The 24730-nt window shown below is 51.6% G+C and overlaps 1 protein-coding gene across 1 annotated transcript; it reads right to left on the bottom strand.

Annotated features, from left to right (window-relative positions):
• Positions 1–266: 266 nt before the first annotated feature.
• On the bottom strand, positions 267–17761 carry MASP1 (MBL associated serine protease 1). Its single transcript, XM_090147423.1, has 11 exons — positions 17488–17761; positions 15455–15680; positions 10596–10773; positions 10373–10504; positions 9728–9924; positions 9379–9526; positions 8948–9066; positions 8634–8712; positions 4973–5110; positions 4361–4435; positions 267–2096 (listed from the first exon to the last, which is right to left on the bottom strand). The coding sequence occupies exons 1-11, from the start codon at positions 17490–17492 to the stop codon at positions 1201–1203; spliced, it is 2193 nt and encodes a 730-aa protein (XP_090003549.1). The 5' UTR covers positions 17493–17761; the 3' UTR covers positions 267–1200.
• Between the last annotated feature and the right edge of the window lie 6969 nt (positions 17762–24730).

Below are 24730 nucleotides of genomic sequence, written 5' to 3'. Positions count from 1 at the left end.
TGACCACCACTGGATCTCACCTCCTTCATTTTCTGTATTCTGCCTTGGCCATGGGAAGACTGTGTGCAATGCAGAGTTGGACTGTGTGGAGCTGAGGTCGTTGATAAGTCTGACATGGACACAGAGCAGATGCCATGGAGAAGGAACAGAAGTGCATGGGACAGATTTGTGACCATCCTTTGCCTTCACTCCTTGACCATTTCCTGCCTGGAATAAAAGCCTCAGGGCATGAACTCAGTAAATATTAACATTTAGTTTTATTCTCAGGATGAAGATTACACAGAACCATCCTTACATGTAATCAGATATTCTGCAGAATGTAGTATCAAAAAGAAATATATATATAAAAATACCTTACAGTTATACGACATAGCCAAGAGTACAGTTCTTAGCATGTCTGCAAGTTAGATCTTCCTTAGGCCTTCTGCTCCTCTACATGCTCTACGAATGGCTTTTTGGATGATAACAAAATGGCAGGGTGGCTGGTTCAATGTTGACTCATTCCTTGCATGCAAAACCAAAGGAGGAGGAGGAGAAGTCCAAAGGAGGCTAAAAGTACTCAGAGGGGACAGCGGGCAATTGCTGCATGTTGCTTCCAGCTATAGGAGGGCTTTGCTGGCAAGTAAAGGAGGCGATGTCTCTGCTGAAGGAAGCTAAGCTCACCTGAATTTGTTCCTTGGTGGGGATTATTGTCTGTGTGTGTCATGGTAGGGGAGATGTGAAATGGAGTGTTGGATGGATTGGGTGAGTCTGGGATGACTTGGACACCTGCAATAGGCCAGAAGAGCCATGGACAAACCATGGAGACCTTCAGTAACCTGTAAATGAGCCCGAAGAATGGTCTTCAGTACAACTAAAAGGGACTTGGGTTTCGCAAGAATGAATGCTTTGCCACACAAGACTACCCAGGTCCACATAGAAGAGGTTAAACACCAAGCCTGGCAACATGAGCTAGCAATGCTCATCTCAATGATGAGATCTCACCCTTTACTCCCTTCCCCCAGCTCCCTAGCAAGCATTTCCTAAGAGTGAAAGCAAAGGGATGTGGGACCAAGTGAAAGGAATGATGTGGTTGGCTGGCAGAGTCCCGAAGTGCGGCTGAGCATCATGGCTACTGCTTGCGAAAGACCGGAGTCTGGAGCATATTAAAGGACAACAAAAAAAAAAAGAAAGCTGTGTCAGCAGGCAGTGCTTAGTCACTCATCTCTCCAGATCAGGGTCCAGAAATGTCCACCTCTCTGAGGAGCCTGTGTTCTTCTCCACCCAGTCCACGTAGTTGGAGACTTTGGTGTACACACCATACACTTGTTTGCTGCCGCACTCCTCTGGACCACCCCACGAGACCAGCCCTTGGGCCACCCATCTCCGGGTTCCTGGGTCCTGAATGACAAAGGCTCCTCCGCTGTCTCCCAAACAAGTGTCCTTCCCACCTTCATAGTAGCCAGCACAGAACATGTTCTCGGTCACGCTGTAGTTCCCCGAGCGGGACTCGTAGCTGGTCTTGCATTCTGCATGCAGCACCACTGGGAGCTTGACGTACTGCAGGATGTCAGACAGTGTCCTCATGCCTGAGCTGATGATCTCATCCACAGTGATGTTGGGATTGGAAATTCCCCAGCCGGCCACCAGCCCCAGTGTGTTGGGGTGAGGTCCTTCTAGCTCATGCTCAAACTGGGGCAGGCAGATGGGCATGACGTAGTTCCCCATGGTCACCTTTTCTTTCAGCTTGACCAGAGCAATGTCATGATTGTAGTTCTGGATGTCGAAATCCTCGTGGAGGATGATCCTCTCCACCGTCCGGTTGACAGCCTCCAACTTGTTCCTCACATCATGAAGGGCCAGGTAGACAGTGACATGCTCCTTGGAAACAGGAATGACAGTCTTGTCCCTCCTCTGGGAGCGGAGCACGTGAGCGGCTGTCAGCACCCAGGAGTCTGAGAGCAGGGCCCCGCTGCCAAACCACTTGTCGTTGGGCACTCGGGACATGTCCTCCACCACTATCAGGGCCTGCCAGGGAAAGAAGCCAGGCTCTGCGTTTCGCCCACCGATGATGCGCTTGATGATCCCAGGCAAAGCACGGGCTGGCCGGCCGCACACTGGGGACAGAATGGACAGGATTGTTACTCCAAACACTTATCTAGGGAACAAACCTAGGGATTTCCCTCTAGATTATGCCACATGGATGGTCATTTTCATAACCAAATGCTTTCTTGTGACATTTCTTTCCGTAGTGTGGAGCTCCCAGGAATGAGGCTCTGCAGGAGTCCATCCCATGCTCAGCCATGGGCAGTCGAGGCCCAATTCATTCCAACAAGTTTGCTTTAAAAAGTGGCCTCCCAACTTCCATCTCCTTTCCTAACCTTGCTGTAGACGTGAGAACACAAAGTGAAAGCTCATAGCCACGAGGCCATGGACTGACTAGGCACACTTCTGTCTACCAGTCCTGGTGCATCACTGTCCCAAAGAGCCTCGACTGAGCTCAGGAAGGCTCAAGCTCTTAGTGCCTTTTGGGGCAGGACTGCTGCACACATTGCCCAAGATGAAAAATGTAGGCTTGTGCCAAGAGGTGGTATATGCTGGAGCATAGGGGCTGGAGGACTTAATCTGCAAATAGCAGGTTAACCTGGTGGAAAGCGTGGCTTGTTTGCTGAAAATGAACACAGACCATCAGAACTGTCTATAGCACACCATGGGACGTGAGGCCTTCACCCAGTTAGCTATTCCAAAGCTGTACCAGAACTTCTGGCACTGAAGTTAGGCATCAAAACACATGAACCAGGATGAGACTTCAAGCACTCTCAGTAGGATCAGGTCTTAGACTTGATTTACAGTTGTGTGATTTGTGTTCCAAATGCAGACCATAGTGCTACCAGACTCCTTATGGAAGGGGAAGTGGCAGAATCCTTCTGCTGTGTCAAAGACCTGGTGGATGCTATGATTTTTTTGCCAGGTGTAGGTTGCAAAGAAGCAGGGCTGTAACTCAAAAGAGTTGTTGTACAGTTTTGCTGATAGGTGGGAAGAAGACCTGGATGATATTCCAGCCACGACTCTGCCCCATGCTCCTCTGCTGGGAGAGGAGGATGCTGAGCCTCACAGAAAGAGGGTCAGACCCCAGGGTGATGGGCTCAGGGCCAAGAGCTGGGGCAGAATCACCAGGAGTTGCTACTGTGGATTTGCTATGGCTGCCGCTAGGAAAACTGCGACTGGAGGGAGGATGGGGAGTGTCTGCATGTGCCTCACTCTCCCAGTGCTGCAGGGAATGGAAAACGTGCTCCTGCCTCCCCGCCCAGCCCAGCTGTTCTGCTGCACCCAAGCTGACAGCCATCCTGGGGAGACGATTTTAGAGGAAGCGCATCCAGCCAAATATTTATTCTATTAAATTACATATCAAAAACGCTGACCAGGCTGCAAATGCTCCCACTAATGGCAGAGGCAGGCATGCTGCGGCCTGGACAAGGAGCTTCTATTGATGGGGAGGTAGCGTGAGACACGAGGGAAGATCTGAGGAGCAGCTGGCCAGCTGCTGCCTGCACTTCCCCATCTCAGGAGAGCGTCACTGTCTCTCTGGGATTTTCCATTTTCCTGAAGCCTCTCTGACTTCTGTCACTAATCAAGAGGTCTGGAAATGGCCCACAAAAGCAGCTACGTCCCCAAAAGCTGTCCCCGTATGCTCCCGGCACAAATCATTTCAGGCTGAAACATCAAGGAGGGATGCAGACAGCAGCCACTGAAACAAGAGCAGCCACAGCTCCACTCTCTGGAGAATGGACACTCTACGAGATCTGCCATGTGGCTGAGCCCCACCGCCACATCCTGCCCTGCACCGCAGAGCCATCCCTGTGAATCCGACTGCAGCCCGCACCCAGGGCAGCTGCCAGCCCCGCCTGCAGCCAGCTGCGGCCAGCCCTTGTCCCAGGGACTTTTGTTTAATCCTGAGCGGGCGCCTGGCCTGGAAACTTGCTGGCTGCAAACATTTCTGCCACTGCTCAAAAGCTCAGGGCTTTGGGCTCTGTGAAGCGGCTGGGTTTTTCTACAAGAGATGTGCTAATTGTTCCTGCATGGGAACACACTGCTTATGGGAGCCAGTGGCACCAAGCAGGTGATGGTCTGTCCTTGGCTGGAGCTGTCTCTGGTGATGCTGGGGGCTAAATGCACCCCAAGTTGCTGAGGGTGCTGCTTCCCTGACCCCTGACGCTATCACCCTCCTTGCCATAAGTTGCAATGGTCAGATATGAACAGCCCATGACATTTGCCACCAGGGAGCTGGGTCCCTGTCCATGACCAGGGGCTGAAGTCAGGCAGGTAGCCCCCTCCCACACATCCCTGCACCCCTCACCATGGATCCCCCGTCCCCTGGTACCTGGTCGGCAGGATGGCAGTGCGGTGCCCAACTCCTCGCTCCTCCAAACCCCCGATGCATCACACGTGTATGTGGCTGGAAGAGAACAGGGCTTAGCTGGGCTGTGTTCCAACATGGAGGGCTTTCTGCAGTGAGATGCAGCCCTGCCATCAAGATCCTCTGAACCCATTTCTCTTTCAAGCCTTCTGTGTTCCTTTCCTCACTGGCAGCCCCGGCCCCATACCACCACCCCTGTGTCACTGCCCTGAGTCTATAGGGCTGTGCTTTGTCTGGGAGCTGCTGCCCCGTTAGTTCTGCTGGTGCCCATTACATTAATGTGTGCCGGATACAGGGACCAGATGCATGGGGCTATGAGCAGGGAGGCAGGAATGTGTGGAACTCCTTTGACTTTCCATGCAGAGGGAGGAGAAGAAGGAAAGAGGGCTGGGATGTATGTGCAACCCTACTGCTGCCCAGGGCTGGGTCTGAAGTGTGCAGAGAACTGTGGTGCTGAGCAAAACACCTCGAGATGTCTCTGTTTATGGACCAAGGGGATAAGCTGCCAACTCATTCTGCCATAATCTCACTGTTCTTCTTTACCCTGTGCCCACCCATTCCACTCCTCCAGCTCACCGGTGCTGTTGGGGGCCATGTGGTAGTAGGGGTGCTGGCAGTGGTACTGGATGGCTGCACGGTACGTGGTGAGGTTGTTCCTGGAGAGGAAGGTGACAAAGCCATGCTCCAGCTCTGGCGGCGCTTGGCAGTCAGCAACTGAAAGCCAACAGAGAATCAGGGTTGAGCCCTGCATCCACTCATGGGCTTTACCATGGGTGCTGATTCTATAGGGTAGAGAGGGGTTCCACACTGCCCCTGCCCCTTTCTCTTGGGTGATGTGAGGAGCACAGCTCAGGTGGCTTCCTGGCTTGGCTCTCATGCCTCTTGGGATGTTCTGAGTGCCTTCAGAGGGGAAGGAACATGCACAGGCAGGTGAAAGCTGCTGGGGGATGCTCTAGGAGTTTATCTCTATATCCCTTATGAGTGGATAGGAAGAAGCAAGAACCTCCTCTGAGCACCAGGCTTTGTTGGTAGAACATCCCTGTCCCTCCTGCTCAGCAAGCAGTGCTGATGGGCACTGATGGCTCCAGCTGAGCATCCTTGGGTCCTGGCTCTTCTGCAGTAACAGATGGAGGACATAGGGAGCATGGCTTGGCTGGGTCAGCAGACGTAGGGAAAGCTCAGCCTTATCATGCCTTGCCCAGCCTGTTCCCCCCCCCCCCCAGTCACCCAGGTCTCATCCTGCCTGGGATGTGGAGGTCTGTGGAGCACTGTTAAGCTGAGAAGCCGAGCAGGGGATGGGTAATTTTGTAGGAAGCAGATCCAGTGGGTCAGGGGCATGTAAGCTGTGTGTGGTTGTATGTTACCAGGCCTGGCTCCTCCTGGCTGATCCAGGATCACGGGGACACACACTGATGTTCAAGATGAGTCACCTGCTTGGGTGAGAATTGCCTGGTTCATGGCACAATGCTGTGGTTCAGTGTTTGGTAGGGTGCCCTTCTCCCCCACTGCTCCCCCCTGTGCCCAGGAGCACAGCTTTGTGCTGCGGTGCCAGCACCTCTTGGGCCTTTGTAAGGTATTGGGGAATGCTGGGGCTTGCAGCAAGGGGGAAATAGGTGATGGAAGACCCATCTGGCTGGCATGTCTGCTCTGGGGCTATCTGTGGCTGCAGGTCTGTGCCCCCCGACCCACAAAACCCTTCCCTCCCTGCATGTCCCATGTGTCTAGGGCAGTTCTTATGCCTGGAGGATGGGCTCTTGCACAGTGGTGCTGCCCAACAGTGTCCTGCATCCTACAGGGAGAGGGGAGGGAGTTTATACCTTGAGGATTCCCAGATTTTCACCTTAGGAGAGGGGGCATTGAGTGCACTCCCCATCTCCCATCCTTGAGTCCCCCTCCCAGCACTCCCAATACCTCCGAAAGCCCTGAGTGCTCTTGGGGACATGGATGGAGCCAGACAGCAGGAGCATCCCCTACACCAGTGCCAGGGCTCGGTGCCCACATTCAGCCTCTCAGGGCTGCTGGTGCCAACCCATCATCTCTTGCCTGAGGGAGAGCTGAAAGGATGCTCAGAGAGAGGAGAGGAAGGAGTGTTTCTTATTTGTGACACTTGGCCTGGGAGGAAGGGAAGTGGGAGGTTAAACCCAAACAAACCAACCATGTGCTGGGCCAACGCTCCTCATACAACCACCAGCATGGAGGGGAGCAAAGCAGGGCTGAGGCATCCGAGGGACTGGAGGATGAGCTGGGAGCCTGGGGCTGCTCAGGGACCTTCCCAAGGGGTGGTCATTAGGGGACTTGTCTCCAAATTTTCCTTCTGGAGATGAAGTTAAGGAAGTGTAGTGTACAGAGGGGGTTAGGAGTGCCATGCTGGTTAGACAAGCCACGGATGTGGAGGTGGCAGCACGGAGCAGAGCAGGCGCAGAGGCAGGCTGCCCGTCCTGGTGGCATGGCCAGCACCAGCCTCACACGGCCACTTGCTCTGAGCCGGCTCTTCTGTCTGTCTGGTTGTCGGCTCTGTCTGCAGCTGCACCGAAAGCAGAGGGGAAGGAGGAGAGCAGAGAGAGAAAGCTTCATTAGTAGCTGAGCAGACAGAGGCATGCAGGAAACACAGCCCCCAAAACACCAGAAATCCGTCAAGAAATCCACCAGAAATGCCCCCAGTGGGGATCCCAACGGAGAACCCAATGGAGACCCCAGTGAGCATCCCAATGGGGACCCTAATGAGAATCTAATGGGAACCGACTTGGCTCCTGGGGGCAGCGGCAGGGATAAGCTGTCACAGAGCTGGGCTGGGCTGTGGAGCTGGATGTGATCCACCTTGGCTGGAAAGGTTACTATTTTCTGCATTGCTTTCTAAATTATTTTGTGCCTCTCCCAGACATTCGGGGGAGGTGGGAGGCACGGCAGTCTGAAGTCTGGATTGTCCATTTAGGGGCTTCTTGGCTTTCCAGGATAGCTGCAGAGATTTAGCACAGTGATTTATCTCACACAGGAAGGGACCAGTTCCAGCCTAACAATGCAGGTAATCATTTCAATTTTCTCCAAAATTAATGCTTTTCTTGTGACAGTATCTACTTTTTTTTTTCTTTTTTCCCACATTTTTTTTTTTTTTTTTCCTAGACAATACCAGTTTTTATCTGATCTCTGTCCAAACTGGATAAAATCAATGGGAAACTGGTGGTGAGAGTGTCCTGGTGGCAGAGACATCACTGACCCCACGCTCTGTAAGAAGCTCTTTCAGATATGAATCTATTCAGCAGGTCTGACAGCCTCCTATTTTCCACTAAAAACTCCAGAAATGTACTCCTAAGGTAGGATCCACAATATCATTCAAATAAAAAGGGATCTGTGTAGAAGTGGAGGACTTGGATCCCGCATTTCTTGAGAGTTCTGGAAGGTGTTGGGACCTTCCCTGGGTGTGTTTGTTACTTTTCTCCCATGTGGGTCAGCCCTGCAGCAGATGAAGTGCCTCATGGGGGGGCTGAGGGGTAGCAATGTGTTGGGGAAAGGAAAGAGATGTTATCAGGTGCATGAGCAGCACAGCTCCTTGCCCTTAGCTGAGAGAAGAGCTGGGTTAGATGGAAGGAGAGAAGATGCAAATTGTCACCTATCCTTTCATGCCCTAATGCCCGGGGTCTTTGAAGTCCCCATTTGGAACTAAATTTGGTCCAGGACCCAGATTATCTCAGACTGTCTCAGTTTGATCAATCCCATCCCACACAGGGACCCACCACCTCCCTCCATCCCTCCCTCCGGCAGCAACCATTCATGAAGAGGCATCCAAAGCAAGTCTGATGTGATCCATATCCAAATTTGCAGTTAAACCAGTGTTGAGGGAGCTTGCAGGTGTCTGCTAGTCAGGAAGTAGCCATCCCATCTCACCCAGCCCTCCTCAAAGGATTCAGCCCCAAATTTGCCATCCAGCAAACTGCAGCAGAACCATCTCAGTGCTCTGCTCGCTTAACTCCCAAGAGCCAGGCTTGCTCTTTCCTTGACAGGGAAACAGTGAAGCTGGTCACAAATCAACTTATGAGTAATCTAAGGGAAAGCACAAACCTCCTGCTTGTGGCATTTGGACCAAGCCCCATTGTGTTAGCCAAAAGAGCTTTGCAGTTACGTAGCCTCTCTGGCTGGAACCGAGTAAGGAGCTCTGCTCTGGCAGGGCAGCTCCATTCAGCATGAAGTTTCAGCAGCAAAAGCATGTGGATGGGCTGTGGGGGGGGGGGGGTCTCCTTACTTTTGCAGATGGGGATCTTGTTGCTCCATGTCCCGTCCTTCAGACACTCGATCTGGAAGGAGTCGCTTTCCAGGTTATCCTGTGCAGAAGAAGACAGGAAAAAAAAAAAAAAAAAAAAGAAAGAAAAAAAAAGAAAAAAACCCCACGAAATAACATAATGTATGAGACAAGGAAATGCCTCTCTCTATAAAAAGCCAAATTCTTGGTGATTTAGTCAAGATATATCCAGACCCTCCTGGAAGAGGCCTTTTCTAGCTAAAAATGGCTAGAGGAGGCCAGGTTCCTTCCCCACCCAGCTCTACACCACCCCATACCTTCAGCACTTTGTAGCCAGTGTTGCAGCTGATGACAACCTGGTCTTTGAAGGTGTACTTGGCTTGGGAAGGCTCAATTTTCCCATTGATTGGGGGTTGCACCAGTGGACAGGGGTTTCCTTTGAATAAAGAGCAAAAGAAGCAGAAGGAGTTAGCTGAGTAAGAGGAGCAAATGGAGAGTCCCAGCCCCACCATCCAGCCCCCTTGGTTGTGTCTGACCATCCTGCCCTGCTTTGCAATGTGGTCTCATTTTCAGGGACCATCTGGGTAGGAAAAAAAGTGTTCTTTAAAGAGAGGGTTCCTTGTTATTTCATTTCTCTCTTGTGATTTCCCTTTCCAGGAAGAGGATAATGGGCCACAAACTTATGGTTTCCACCTGCAAGGTGCCCATTATCCAAGCCCAGCAAATAGAGGAAAGCAGCAGGAGTTACCAATTGCTGTATATGACAACTTCCAGCCCCTGTTCTCCCCCGAGTTGTCACTGTGAAAGAGGATCTGCACACTGTTGGTTTGGGTTTCAATGCGTCCTGGGGACTTCTCTCCACAGAAAGGGCCAAACTCCCTCTGGCCAGCTTTGATCTGCCAAGAGAAAGAAGGGCGGGTGGCATGAGGGGCTTTCATCCCATCAGACCATCGGATTTTGATCCCGTCTCCAATGGGTTCCACTGAACACGAGATTCTTACTTACTTCATCAGTCCCATTTAGACAGGGACAATATTTGTACTATCTGACCCACGGTATGACAGGAGGGCAGGGGGAGGGTGCAGAGCCCAGCTCACCTTGATGTAGTCATAGGGACAGGTCACCTCTGGGTGGTCTTCCACATCAAAGCTATCCTCAAAGCTGAGGGTAATGAAGAAGCCATCCTCTAGCTCAATGCGGTACAGGCAGTCTGAGCTCTTGGGGTAGGGACTGGGAAAGTCAGCACTGGTGACCACTCCGCTCCTCTGGGTGTACAGGTTGTCACTGCACTCCACTGCAACACAGCCACAGCTCTGTCAGCAAACCATCAGCCCCCCCCAGCTCTGGCCATGCTGAGGATGGATGATGGGCACCCAACCCTTCAGCTTCCTGTCATTCTACCCAACGCTGCTTGCATCTGGCTCCCTGTCTGCTCAGCCCATTAGCAGCATGGAGCAGGGATTGTGGTCTTCAATATGGGTCACAGAATAGTAGAATCATACAGTCGTTAAGGTTGGAAAATACCACTAAGGTCATCTAGTCCAACCCCAACCCATCCCCACCATGCCACGTCCCTCAGTGTCACATCTCCACAGTTCTCAAATACCTCCAGGGATGGTGACTCCACCAACCCCCTGGACAGCCTATGCCAGTGCATCACCACTATTTCTAAGAAGAGATTTTTCCTAATATCCAACCCAAACCTCCCCTGGTCCTGTGCCCATGCTGTGCTGGGGCAGTACCTTTACAGGTCCTGTTGTCAGAGTGCAGGATGTAGCCGAAGCGACAGGAGCAGTAGTACCCACCGATGTAGTTGTGGCAGTAGTGGTCACACGCCAACTCCTCATCACTTTTCTCCAGGCACTCATCCACATCTGGGTTGGGTTGTGGGGAGACAGAGAGGAAAGCAGGTCACCCTGCAGCCCCCACATACCAACCACATCCTGAAGTTTAAACATCCCTTACCCACAGCCGTGTAATGTGCGTCGAATCCAGTGAAGCGCTCCTCGTTGGAGAAGTCGGACCTGAAGGTGAGCCCCATATAGGGCCCTGGGGATAGGATGACTTGCTGCCCAGGAGCCTGCTCAGTGTCTGTCGTCTCCCTGCCGCAGAAGGTTGCCAGCTCCTGGTCCTCTGCTTCAATCTGAGGCAGAAGGGCTGGGTTAGCGTGGATCACATGAAAGGCATGGGGAATGACAGGTCCCCGGTGCTGGACACCTCTCCCCATTCTCTGTACCTTCAAGACTGTAGAGCCTGCAGTGTGTGAGGTCAGGTTGCACTCACTCTGACTCACAGCAATGATTGCAGTAAAGCAATTAAAGGGTTTCTGAAAAAGAAGTGAAGGTCTCCCACTTGTTCCACCCTCTGAAGCAGATGTAGCAACATGGATGCAGAGGATGAGGGAGGAGGGTGTCTAGGAGAGGATGAGGATGCAGGCAGGCACCAGGGAAAGGAGGGTGTGAAAGTCACCTTCTTCCCCTTCCCAAGAACCAGCCTTTATGGCAGCACTTGTGTGAGGGCTGGGAGGTGCTGGGACCCCCAAGCAGACCCCAGCCCCCTGTTCAGGGATGTCCCCACCACCCAGGGTGCATGCACTGTGGTCCAGATGGCTGCAGGAGAAGACCAAGGGGCCAGTGTGCCTATCATCATCACAACGTGCTCACTCTTTGCATCCCTTTACAGTCATACCCATGCCTTGTAGCATGGAAATCTTAGTGGAAAACCCTTCTATACTGTCTAGAAGCCCTATTCTTTCCTTTTCCCTAACCATTTCCCCGACTCCATCTCCTCCTCCCACAGACCCACACCTGCTCCCTGTCCATGTTCCCAGTGCCCCAAGAGACCTGAGTATGAATAACTCTTCTGCAGAGGAATGCAAGCCCCTCCACACCATGGCAGCCCACTGTGCCTGTGCCAAGCATAGAGATTGAGGCTGTGATGAAGCGTGCAGCTTGGGACCCATGGGCACACTCTGATGTCACACACGACAGGTGTGGCCCTGGAGAGGTAGGATTCACCTGCGGCTGTCCCAGACCCTCAGGATGACCCAGTATGGGGCAAAAAGGGAAATTTCTCAGGGAGGAAACATGCTCTCACCAGGGAAAGACAACATGGAAATGGCAGCTCAGCATGCCTTGACATTGCCTCCAGATATTTTCCATCCTCTCATGTGAGCCAGAGCTGGCCAGAAAAGAGAGAGACTTTCCGATGATAAATTTTGAGAATTTGGAGAAAAAGCATGTGTCCGCGTTGGGACAAAAACCCAATTGAATGTTTTGTGTGTGTGTGTGTGTGTGTGTGTGAAATAGTTTAAAAAAAAAAAAAAAGGAAAACAAGTAATTTGGGGTCCATCTGGTTTTAATCGCTTTGAAATATACTGTGGTGCTTTAGAATCCCAAATAAAGGGTGTTTTGAAACGAAACATCACTGTGGACAGAAAAATGGGAGCGCTGTCTCCAACAGCAAGCAAACCCCGCTCTACGGATGCTGCAAAAAGTGGTCCTGTCCCCAAAGCCCGCTGCAGTGTCTTATTGCAGAGCTGCTTTTCCTGGAGGAAAACTGCCAGGGGCGGCTGCTTCCAGCTGGCTCCCCGTCACCTCCGTGGGGACATGTGGGGAAATGTCCCCTATGCCCGTGTCCCCACCCGTGGACTCTCCCAGTGCGGGGCCTCGCTGGAGGTATCTGCATCTCCTTATCAGTGACGGGTCCCATGCCCCGGGACACAGCCAGCAGGGGCAGCCCTCCAGCGGTAAACTAAACAGAGAGGTCATCCCCCCTGGTTAATAGTTGCTGCTTCTGCTGAGGACTGTATACTTTTTCATAGATCATTTACATCCCGCGAGCAGCCTGGTAATTAAATCCCGGTTGTTTGTTTGGAGTTTCTCCCTCTCGGGTCACGATGTCGACGTTTTCACTAGAGAAGATGTGTCCCCGAGGGAAATATCAATTGCCGAGGAGAAATTCCCTATAAAACTATGCTGAAAGAAGCCTGCTTTGAAAAATAAAATACGGTGACACTTAAATTTCCCCGTGGCGCTGCCTCCCGCCGGCTTTGCTGTCTCTGCTCCCCTTGATTTGGTGCCTGTCCCCACGGATGGAGGAGTCCCCACCCCGTCTGTGGCTCTGTCCCCATGGGCTCTGGACAGAGCTGGCAGTGGGACATTGAGGCAACATACCTCAACCCTAGCTGTGCCCCATGCAGTACAGACTGGGGCACCAGGCACTAGCCAAAGAAGAGCAATGATGGCCCAGAGCTGCCTCCTGCAGTGGGTGGGTGAACAAAGCGTTCCCAGCACTGTAGGGAATGTGGTTCAGTGTCTGCCACTGGAAAAGAGCACGGAGCCGGCAATACGGAAACACGGCCGCCAGCCCCCGGCCCTCCAGGAATGTGCTAATTGGAGCAACGAGGGCAAAGCGTTCTGCTGGTAATATATATCCATGGCTCATTAGGCCGAGGAATTGCAGTGCCGGGCTGAAGACACTGGGAACATGACATAGGGAGGAGGTGCTCGGAGGCAGGGAAGGGCATGGAAGGGCCCCTGCAGAGCCGCCTTGAAGCCAGAGCCCACGAAAGGAGGCAACACCCAGGTTTTGTGCAGAACTGATGCTGTGCTGCGGTGGCCAGGATGGGGTGTGCAGAAGTGCTCGGGTGCGTGCGGGAGCAGCGTGCAGGGAGCAGAGTAACTGCTGCTACTCACTCATCTTCTTACTGACCTGCCACCCTTTGCCATCCTTGCTTGCACAAACAAGCTTGTGAGCATTTCTCTAGCAGCCACGTTCTTTTCATATATATATACATACCCACATGCACATGTATGTGTGTATATATATAAATCAACAGCTATTGTTTTAATTAGCCATTGTTTCAGGGCTCTGGAAACTGTTCCCTTCTGAAGACCACCCTGGAGGCAGGGATCTGTGCATGCCTGCAGCTTGGCGCACCCCAGGATGGCTTTCTGCACTGCTGAGAGCTGGGGCGTGTGGCAGAGGGGGAACTGATGGGGGCAGTGACCACTGCATGGCACATGGACTGGGTCCCTGCCTTGTGCTGGGGTAGCTCAGCCCCTGTGTTTGACTTCTGTCTTATGGTGGGGAAGATAACAGAGATCCTGATGCACAGCACATTGAATACACTGGCACACGCTGCCCAGGGAGGTGGTGGGGTCACCGTACCCAGAGGTGTTCAGGAACTGTGGAGACATGGCACTGAACGATGTGGTTATGAGCATGGTGGGGGTGGGTTGGGGTTGGACTTGGTGATCTTAGAAGTCTTTTCCAATCTTAACGATTCTGTGGTTCTATGAGCCTCTTTGCTGGGATTGGTGAAGTATTTCAGAGACGCATCTATTTGTGTTGGGTCTGTAATTGTATTCAATAGGCACACAATGCTGGCCTCTGACAAAGGGAGGGCTGGTGCTGTTTTTGCATCTCGCACTGATGCAGAGACAGGACGTGCAGCCCCAAGGAGGAAAAGGGCCTTGGAGTTGTTTGCTTCTCTCCTTTTGTTTTCTACCGCCGCTGCTTTAGCAGCGTAAAAATCGCACCTCTCCGCAGCAGAGCAGCTTACGGATCACCTGTAATCCATCCAGATGGACGTTTCTGAGTGCTTTCAGCACTTTTCATCTGTAATTCTCCGTGAGCTGAGCTACAGCCCAGAGCAAATTTATACAGCTGAGATCTAAATCCCCATGAAAAATGCCGCCTTCTTATGGAAATCCAGCGGCAAGGGAAAGCTGTGATGCCAAGTTGGCACCATGGCCAAATAACAGGGAGCCTTTTGAAAAAGGAAAAATGAGCAGGGGGTGAAAGGTGGGAGGAGGAGTAAAGCTTAGAATGGGGAAAGTTTCCAAGAAATCCGCTCCTTGAGCTTATTGGGTTTTTAGAGCAATATATCTCTATATATGTCCCTAGCCCTTGCTCTTGGAGAAGATCCAGGAGAAGCAGAAAGAACTAATCAAACCTCAATGAGAGCTGTTAGTAGCAGAATGAGTGCCAGCACAAAGGGGAAATTAAAGCAGCAAACACATCCAAGAGGAAAAAAAAAATGCAAATGTTTGCTTTGTCTTAAGGCAAGAATAAAATAATAATTTCAAGTAGCTGGCACCTAGCACTGAGTGCTTCCAGACCCAGTGCAACCTCCACCTGCCTCTGTGCAGAGGAGCAGAGTGAGGTGTGTGTTGGGCAACGGTTAAGGCACGTTCAGCCCTAAAATGGAGAAAGCACCTGCTTGCTGCAGCTGGCCTGCCAGAAAGCACCACACCTGGCCAAACTCAAAGACACTGAGAACCCACCTTTGTCTTGGAGATGCAAAGCTTGGTTAGGAGAGGTATCCACTGCCTGTAGGAGGGATGCTCTACAGAGCTTCACATGCAGCCTTAAGTTCAGATCTAATCTTTATTTTTGATGCCCTTGGGTGTTGTAAGAGCCTGCAAGCTTTGACTGAGGTCTAGGTTGGCTGCAAGAAGCACCCACAGCCATGGCACGGTCAAGGGTACCCAATTTGGGCACATACTTGACATCAAAGGAGCACAGGCTGGGGGTTTTGCCATTTCATCAGCACATAAGTGTCAGAATCCCACCAGATTCAATGAGAACTGTGTCCATGAATAGTCTTAGAAATCTGGTCCTTTGTGACTGAGCTCTGACTCTGGTGTCCCACCCACTGGTTAGTTCAGTTCATGTTGTCAGCTTATCCTTCTCAATTCCTCTCCCTAATACATGGGGAAAAACACCTTGTTCCCGCCTTTCCAAGCACCACCCTCTCCCAGCTGGCTATAAGCATCGTCTATCTGCTCCTCCATGCATCCACCAGCATCACAGCTCACCTTCACGTAATCGTATTCACAGAGGTAGGATGACTCCAAGTCAAAATGCATGAAGTACAGCTTGATTTTAAATCCCTCAGGCACGGAGATGTTCCATGTCACTTCTGAGTCGCTGGGATAGGAATCGGGGAAGTTTGGAGAGCGGATCTCTCCAAACATTTCAGTCAGCTCAACTGCACCCACCGCTCCGAGCAGCCAGGCACACATGGACCAGGCCAAGGGGTACCTGGAAAGCACACAAGGAAACCCAATGAAACCTTGGCCGTGCCAAAAACTCATCAGGGGCTCAGTCTGCTCTTCCAAATGGGCTGTGTAAGGCTCCACAGGAATGGAGCAGGAAAGCCCCTTTGCAAAGTGTGTGATGGAGGTGGTGTGTGAGATGCCTACAGCTGTAGGTACCATCAGGAGCTCCATGCTTTTCCCTTCTGGCAGCTGCAGCCACCAGCTCCACATCTCTGAACTAACGGCACGCGGTTGGGGAAATCTTCATTGAGTAAAAGAACAAACATTAGGGTGCTTAATAAAATAATGATGCTTTTTGAATCAGTTTAATGAAAGCATCATGGCAATAACTACTAAGTACTGTTATTACCGCTTAGCCTCACCCTGCCAAATTGGGATCATTGACTCAACAAACAACACACTTCTTTGCAGCTGAGCAAGTATGGACCGCAGCAGCATAACACAGTATGCTGTTCCTCAGTATTTTCCTCTTCTCTTCTCTTCTCTTCTCTTCTCTTCTCTTCTCTTCTCTTCTCTTCTCTTCTCTTCTCTTCTCTTCTCTTCTCTTCTCTTCTCTTCTCTTCTCTTCTCTTCTCTTCTCTTCTCTTCTCTTCTCTTCTCTTCTCTTCTCTTCTCTTCTCTTCTCTTCTCTCCTCTTCTCCTCCTCTCCTCTTCTCTTCTTCTCCTTTCTTCTTCTCCTTTCTTCTCTCCTTTCTTCTCTCCTCTTCCTCTCCTCTCCTCTCCTCTCCTCTCCTCTCCTCTCCTCTCCTCTCCTCTCCTCTCCTCTCCTCTCCTCTCCTCTCCTCTCCTCTCCTCTCCTCTCCTCTCCTCTCCTCTCCTCTCCTCTCTTTCCATAGAGATCTTTTGTTATCAAGCTCAGACTTTAAAAAAGTCTGATCCAGAAGAATTTGTCCCAGTTACCAACTTTGCCAGTGCCTAAGGAGGGCACAGAGAATGAAGAAGACAGGTCAACCTGCTGTAGTCCAGCTGTATACAGGCCTTGAGATTCAAACAAGAATGTGAACATAGGCAGGGCATTTCTCTGTGCAGAGTTAGCAGATCCCTTCCCGTGCTGGGTGTGCAAACTCCAAAGCCCATCCTATTGCATGGGACCCAGACGGATGAGAGGCCATCACCTCTTCACATTCAGTGAAGCACGCAAAGGAAAAGTGCAGGAAATCAGAGCCATTTGAGAAATTTTCCGCTCTCTAAAATAGGTAGTAAGGCCTGGCAAAGGCTTGTAGGTGTGTACTACATTTTCTGGAACTACCCACACGTGCATATATGCACGGTTTCAAAATCAGGGCTTGATTTAGGTATGCCGATGAGGAAATCGAAGCTCTATAAATGGCTTATTTTTAACCTATGTTCTTTCAAAACCAGGGCAGCAGTTTTCTGGGGCTCATCCGTGTAGTACCATCACTTTCTCAGGCTGCTGGGTACAAAGCAAAGTCAATGGGCTCTAAGAAATCCGCTTTGATTTTTCTTTCGAGCCGAGTGAGGCTGAACATGCCTTTCTCTGACAGCTCGTCCGAAACCACAAAAATGCGCAAAGGGAAAATCTGTTTCTCTCCTGCTCGGTTGGCACAAACGGGCATCACCCCCTCGACCTGAACGCGAGTTTCCCTTCGGCGGGGCTCGGCTCAACCGAGCCCATGCTCCGTCCCCATTCCAGAGCCGTACCCCACTCGGGGTGAGCCCCGCGCCCCGCAGCCCCCGCCCGACCGCGGCGATGCGGCCCCGTGTCCCGTCCACCCGGGGAAGCGGTTCCGCGCTCCGCGGAGGGCAGCGCTGCTCCCGGCGGCACTCACCTCATCCTGCCGCTGGGAGAGGAGAGCCCCCGCTGCGGGCTGGGCGGCGGGGACGGCTGCTTCCCCGCGCTCCGCTGTCCGCCTTATCGTTGTCCGGAGGTTTGTGAGCGTGTGCGCGTCTATGTGTGTGTGTCTGGGGTTGTCTGGCATTTTCCATGCAGGTCACGCCTTCCCCTGCCTGCAACCGTTCCCCACATCCCTGCACGCACACACGAACCTGCCTGCATTGAAGCCGTCCTCTCCTCTCCTCTCCTCTCCTCTCCTCTCCTCTCCTCTCCTCTCCTCTCCTCTCCTCTCCTCTCCTCTCCTCTCCTCTCCTCTCCTCTCCTCTCCTCTCCTCTCCTCTCCTCTCCTCTCCTCTCCTCTCCTCTCCTCTCCTCTCCTCTCCTCTCCAAGTTTTTGTCTTCCCCAATCTCCAGAGTTTTGTGTGTGTGTGTGTGCTCATGCACATTGTGTGTTGTTTTTTTACTCTCTCTCTTGTTCCTCTCCAGGCTGCCTTGCCAGATGGCAAAAATTTGCCTCTCAATAGCGATGGAGCCTCCAGCAAAAACAGAAGGCAAGAACGTGTGAAAAATAAAAAAAACCTGTGCGGAGCTGAAGGGCTGTGGGGATGGAACTGTAGCCGGGATCAGCGCTCTGGACCCGATTTCAGCTTCTCTGCTTGGGACCGCAGTCCGGCTTCCAAGAAACTTTCTGTTTGCAGCAGTCGGAGTCAAAGCTCGGAGCTCAGAGTTCGGATTTGCAGTTCCCGCAAAGCTCGGGGGTTGCTGGGGTCAGCACTTTGTCCCCGGGCTAAAGAGCAGCGTCGGATGCGGACTCTGCTCAGGGCAATAACTTTGCACTCCGGAGCTGCAGGCTTGGAGCCCCGCTCTGTGCTGCAAAGCAAAGACATGCACGCTCCCACAAAGAAATAGGAGTTTCTTTTCCATTCTCTGCACCAGGAGCCCCAACCCCTTGTCCAGGAATGACACACTTCAGGACATAAAGAGCCAAACTTGAAGAACGGTTGAAGCTGTTGACCAACTTCAGCTTGAGCTGGTTAACATAAACCCCACAGACATCTCCTGGCCAGCACGGGTACAGACACAGTGCCTTACAATGCACACACAAACAGGAGACTGAAGGAGAGCTGGGGGCACCACTCTGCCACCTCCCAGCCCTCCCAGTCTCTGCTGTTACAAACGCAATGGAAATTCCAGTCCCCCAGCAATGGCAAGCTGGGAAGGAAGAGGTCCAAGGGGGAAATAGAGATATTTTCCATTTCTTGCCTTCGTGCTCCTGGGGCTGACAGCTCCTTGGCTTTCAGTGCAGAAAACGCTTCTCTCGCTCTCCTGGGTCACTGCTTCTGCACTGGGTGCTTAGGAGACTCAGTTGAGTGAAATAGAAAGGTATGAACAGAAAAGCACTCAAAAAATAGCAGAGAGCTCCAGGCAAAGCAGAGAGCTCAGCCTGCCATTATTTGTGTCTCTATTTGGGAAGTTCTAACAGCTCATCGCTGTACAAACACCAGCTCTCACTCAAGTTAACACACTCAGGCAAGCTGATCAAACTAATTAATAGCTCTGCAACGTGTCAAGTGCAGGGCTTTATTTTTTGCAGGGAAGCGTGCTCTTGTCTGAACACATCACAACCTATTTTTTCCTTGCCTGTTCTGCAGGATGGGCCCTCTGTGCAGTCATTTTTTCTCTGTGACAGCTTCTATAGCCTTTTGGAACAGCTCCTGTAACTCAGGAGCAGCTTTAAGCCTGCAGTGACCCCATGAGCAGCCCTCCCAGCTGATGGCTGCGAACATCCCTCCTACGAGAACTGCCCATTCTACTCGCAGCATCTCTCCTTCATCCCACAGGAGACGTGATCTCCGCTCCCTGCATCTCTCCGCCGGTTCAGACGGGCTCCTGGAGCCCCCTCGTGGCTCTCCCTGCTGGCCGGATCCCACCAAAAGCATCCGCGGGGGCACGCATCCCCCTGCTGCGGGGGTCTATCTGCAGCCCCAGCGCTATGGAGGCAATGAGACCCCTCCCCTGGAGGCACCTCTGGGGCAGGCAAAGCAAGGCGGTGACAATGGGGACCCACAGGCGTCCTGCAAAACAAACTCCCTGCTTCGTGAGCCTGGGATGAGGCAGGTCCTTGGGGTCTTTGCTGTCCCCTGTCCTTATGTTCTGCTCCACGCCATGCTGTGACAGTCCCAGGTGGAGGTGTCCTCAGCCCAGAAGTGAGGGGGAAGAGAAGAAGGATGTGCGGACATCGAAAAAAAAACCAAACACGTGAGAACGGGGAAAAAGGAGGGACAGCGAGATGAGGACAGAAGGAGGATGCGCAGGGATGGGTAAAGGAGCGGGGAACACGGAGGGAAGGGGCGAGGGGAGGCTGCCCGCCGCGTGTCCCCGCAGCCCGCGTGCCGCTAGGTGGCACATGGACCGCTTTGGGGACAGAGAGCTGCGCGACACCGAAGTCCTGAGGGGCTCTTGGGGACGGGTGAGCTGCGGCCCTCCTGCTGCCACGTCCTGCGGGAGGGTCGTGACACGGCCCCTTACTGGTTGCTGCATCCATGCGGCGCCTGTAGAGGGGACCTAAAACATATTCTGTTCTATCAGCACAGCCCAGTGGTTGCTTGCTATAAATCAATGCTTCGCTTGGCTGCAAAAGAAAATCAGATCCATAATGCTGTGGATGGAAATATTGAGCTTTCTTCCCTTTTCCTCAGCAGCTCCTGACAACTCCCAGAGCTGTGCCTGTGCTGGTGCTTAACCTGACTCTGATGGGTACTTTGGTTCTTTGCATTTTGCTGTAAAGGAAGCCCCTAAATGCTTTGGAGAGTGTGAGGTTTGAGGTGCTGGAGTGTGACAGGTTATGAGCTTGGCTGTGCCTGTACCACTGCTGAAGGACAGGCATGAGAACAGAGCATCCCTGGCACATCTTTGACAAAAAAGCTAGAGACACTTTTTTTTTTATCTGCAGAGAAAAGAAAGCTGGGGCAGTCTTGAAGCCTACAGTCCTTCCTCAGTGCCTGATCCCCTCAGCCTTTCTCAGTCCTAGGTTGCACAGTCAAGAATACTTGCCATCCCCAGGCACCCAAGTTCAGCACTCTTTCCTTGGCCAAGCTCATCCAAGAGGTCCAATCCTGGGGATCACTGAACCCTATGAGAATCCATCAGGAGCTTCAGCCCTACAGGAGCCCTATGAGTATCCACCATGCCCACCCCTCTCCATGCCCACTGGTGTCCCTTAAAACATTGGCATGCCATTGTAATGCTCTCAGACAAGCCCAAATCGCCCAGATTTCCCCCTGACCGAGCGGCTGTGAAATTGCAGCGGGGGCAGAGCCTGGCATGACTGAAGTGATTACACAGGTGGCAGGGGTTGATAGCAAACCTGAGGCAGTGGAGGGGACTGCATGCTGTGCCTCGCTCCTGAGCACAGATAATGTGAGCCAGCTGAGCTCAATCAACAGTTAGTTTGCAGGACCTTGCTTTCCAAGGGAAAAAAAAGAAAGAAAAAAAAAAAAAGATTGATGCAGAAAAACTGAAAGCATAATTTCCCTCTTTTTTTTTTTTTTTTTTTTTGGTTTTCAAAGGCTTGGCTTGCCTGAAGCTGGTTGATGTCAAACCATGGCATGAGTCATTGCTAAGGATGGTTCTGACAGCACCAACCGCTGCCCACCTACCCAGCACTCACAGCATTTGGAGCTGCAGGCCCTGTTCTGGGCACAGAACTCTGCCCTAAATGCAGCTTCTTTCTCCCATCTGGCTTCTGCTACTAGAGAAGATGGATGTCTACTTTCTCATGGAGCCAGCAGACTATTCTGAGTCCCCTCAGGGGAAGCTCATAGAATCATTCAGGTTGGAAAAGACCACCTCTAAGACCATCAAGTCCAACCAATAACCCATTACCACCGTGCTCACTAACCCATGTTCCTCAGAGCCACATCTCCATGCTTCTTTTTATGCATTTATCCCATGCACCAAGAAAAGACTAGAAGATGCCATGCTGGTCACAGGCATGCAAAAATCTTATTTAATCTAAGACATGGGGAGTCTGCAAGAAGAAGGTGTCTGAGAGAAGTCCTTTGGCCACAGATGTTGGTGTCCTCAAATTGATTGGCCAAGAAGGGTGAGCTGTTTGCCTGCAATGCTGCAGAGCAACTGGGGGCACTCGTACTTCATAAGGGCTCCATAGGTCTGGTGATGGAGTGTTACTGACAAACACCAGCTCTGTTCTCATTAACAACCTGCTAATCACCAGCCGCCTGTTGTTGGAGGTGTGCAGAGTCTGAGTGCAGCAGGCAGTGTGCAGTGCGTGCTGTGGGCTGGAGGGGAGCACAGCTGATGGATCACATACTGGAGACAGGATTTTAACAACCCGCCTGCATTTATGAGACCCAGTCATGGGCCATTCGTTATCTTCAGAGTCTATTGTGGTTTGTGCTTTTATGCACAGCCGTGTATACAATGTTATTCAAGTCATGTTCCAGCTTTCTCTCACACCCCAACCAGCCCCTCCAGACTCATCTAAGTCATGCTTTTGGGAATGAGATGTCTGTCAGTTGTGAGGGCAGCAGTGGGCAGAGAGAAACATTGCCCTGAGCTATATTTGTGAAGAGCAACATCTGCATTATTCTTTCCAGAGGCAGCTCTTGGAGGGGTATTTGAACACAGGAGTTGATAGTGAACCTTTCTTCATTCCTGGTCTGTATGATCTCTTTTTCCCTCCTCCACAGTTTCCATCATGGCAGCTGCTTGGAAAGCCAAGGGATGCAAGCTGGGCGAAGCGTGGTCCTTAGCAGAGCACACAGCTGTGATGTGGGTGGGGACAGCTGGCTCCACCAGAAGGAGGATGTAGGTTGGTCTGGGCAAATGGGGTTCTCTTGCAAGGCAACGATGTCCATTATATCTTTAATGGTATCTGGATAATGTTTGCGGGGGCTGAGCCTTTGCTCAGCTCCCAGCCTGGGCTCCCTGGGGCAAGGCTGGTTGGTGCCACGTGCTGTGGATGAGCTGTTATCTATAGACAGTGTAGGTGGGTGAAGATGCCTTGTGCTTCCCTGCTATAAACAGTGATAAAGATGCCAAACCCACACAAACAGGGCTCTGGTGAGACTCCAGCAGCTTTAACCAGAGACTGGAGGATCATGCAGTTCCACTGCTTGCAGCAGCTGCTCTTGTTGGTCCTGCTCCATGTTTTACCACAGAAGAGAAGAGAAGAGAAGAGAAGAGAAGAGAAGAGAAGAGAAGAGAAGAGAAGAGAAGAGAAGAGAAGAGAAGAGAAGAGAAGAGAAGAGAAGAGAAGAGAAGAGAAGAGAAGAGAAGAGAAGAGAAGAGAAGAGAAGAGAAGGAACCGGAGATGGAGAAGAACAGAAAATGTGAGTTGGACTGATTTCCAAGTGAGCCTAATATGCAACAAGAGTGTGAGGGTGTGGGGTTGGCCCACTCATAGGATTGGGTCACCCACAGCAGCACTGGAGCAAAGCTATAGTTAACATCTGGTTAGATCTGGATGTCTGCGGAGTGACCATTCCAACAGCTGTGCATCAATGTGGTAGGCAAAGGTGAGCTGTAGGCAGGTGGGAGGTGAATCCCAGCTCTTGGGCACTGTCACCCCTAGAGTGTCCTGCGCCTCTCCACGAAGCACTGATTCTGGGGACAAGATGCTGTGGAAGGGTGCCAAGGGGTGGTTGTTGATAGTGGTTGTTGATTCCAGCATGTCCCAGCTGCGCTATTCCAAGGTCATTATAATAATTATTATTATTTTCTCTCGCTGCAAAATTTCATTTACAAAATTTGGAAGTGACAGCCAGGATTGAGTCCTGCCTTTCGTTTTCTGTTTCTATTTAAATGAATATTGATGTAGTGTTTACCTTTCTTTAATATGCATGATGATAAAGGACCCGGAGCCATTCACTTTTAATTATACCCTTCTTAAGCAAACAGTCTGGTGCAATTAGAGAGCTTCCCACATGCAGAAGAAAACAGGTGAGTGTCCCAGGGGCATCTCCTCTTTCCCCAGAGCTGTGGTGTTCTAAGAGTGGGGACTTCCATGCCACCTCTCTGCTCTGCTGTTAGGGAACCACTGTCCATGGAGCTCAGCGACTCCCTGCAGATTCCGGTGCAGCCATTAAGGGGTGGGAAGATGACATCCAACCAGTGGATGGAGGTGGGTGGCCAGGAAAAGAAGGAAAACCAGTGGGGTTTCCCAGGTGGGGTCCATGAAATGGGAGCAGCATCATTCCTGGACGACCATCAACAAGGCACTGTCTCTCCATGACTTGGTTCACCAGCAATGAGGAGCGATGGGACCACATGCATTGCTCACTGTTCCTTTTGATCAGACATACTCTTCCTCCCAGTATTGGCCAGCTCACTGAGTTTTCCCCTTCTCCTGCAACAGCAATAAGCCATTCAAATCAAACCCAGCAAAATGGTCCTGGATCCTTGGCTGGCAAGGGAATGACCAGCTCTTCTGCACTCAGCACTACCTCTCCCTCCTCCCAAATCATCTCTTCCCACGGATGCCAACGACTCTCTCGATGTCTCAGAGCTCAGTTCTGGAGTTATTTGAAAGTCAGAACCCTTAGAAGCCAGACTCCATGACCCTACACAGGAGCAATCCATGTCACAGCTCTGTCTGGAAACTTCTGTGCCAGCAATTTTCAGCCCTTGAGCACACTCGTGATGAGCAATCAGTCATTATTGGGCACATGGTGCTCCAAAGCAGCTGAGTGCTACATGGGGCTTCCTGCCATTCGGTGGCTGTTTCCAGCAGCAATGTGCCTTGGCTGAGACAACACCTTAATGAAAAGCTCTTTTAATGTTTCTGTTCTGTGTGTGGATAGGGCTGAGCGGCGCAACAGGCGGATAATTCTCATCTTGTAAAATATACATCATTCTATTTTACATAGGGAATAATCATTGCAGAACTGATTTTTTTTTTCTCCTTTTCATCCTTTTCTGCTATAATTACCATCCTCCTCCTGCTGCCTGTGCCGATGTCTGTGCGTGATGAAATGAGTGAATATTTAAACTGCCCTGGGTGATGGGACACGGACCTTGCTGAAAAATTTAAATGTCTTCTATGTAGAGGAGGCCATCCCATAAATAAAGGATGAAGTCCCCACTGCAGGAGGGGGAGAATTGGTGCAGCACAGGAGACTTAACACCTTCTTGCCTGCCTCCAGCCCTCTGGTTCATCTTGCTGAGAGATGAGAGCCTCCAGGAGCCCCAGATGTGGAGAGAACTCCAAGGATTCA

Source organism: Phasianus colchicus, chromosome 10, assembly GCF_987193195.1.
Source record: "Phasianus colchicus chromosome 10, bPhaCol1.hap1.1, whole genome shotgun sequence".
Classification (NCBI taxonomy): Eukaryota; Metazoa; Chordata; class Aves; order Galliformes; family Phasianidae; genus Phasianus; species Phasianus colchicus.
Note: the sequence above shows the minus strand (reverse complement) of the source record. Positions and strands in the feature narration are given on the sequence as shown.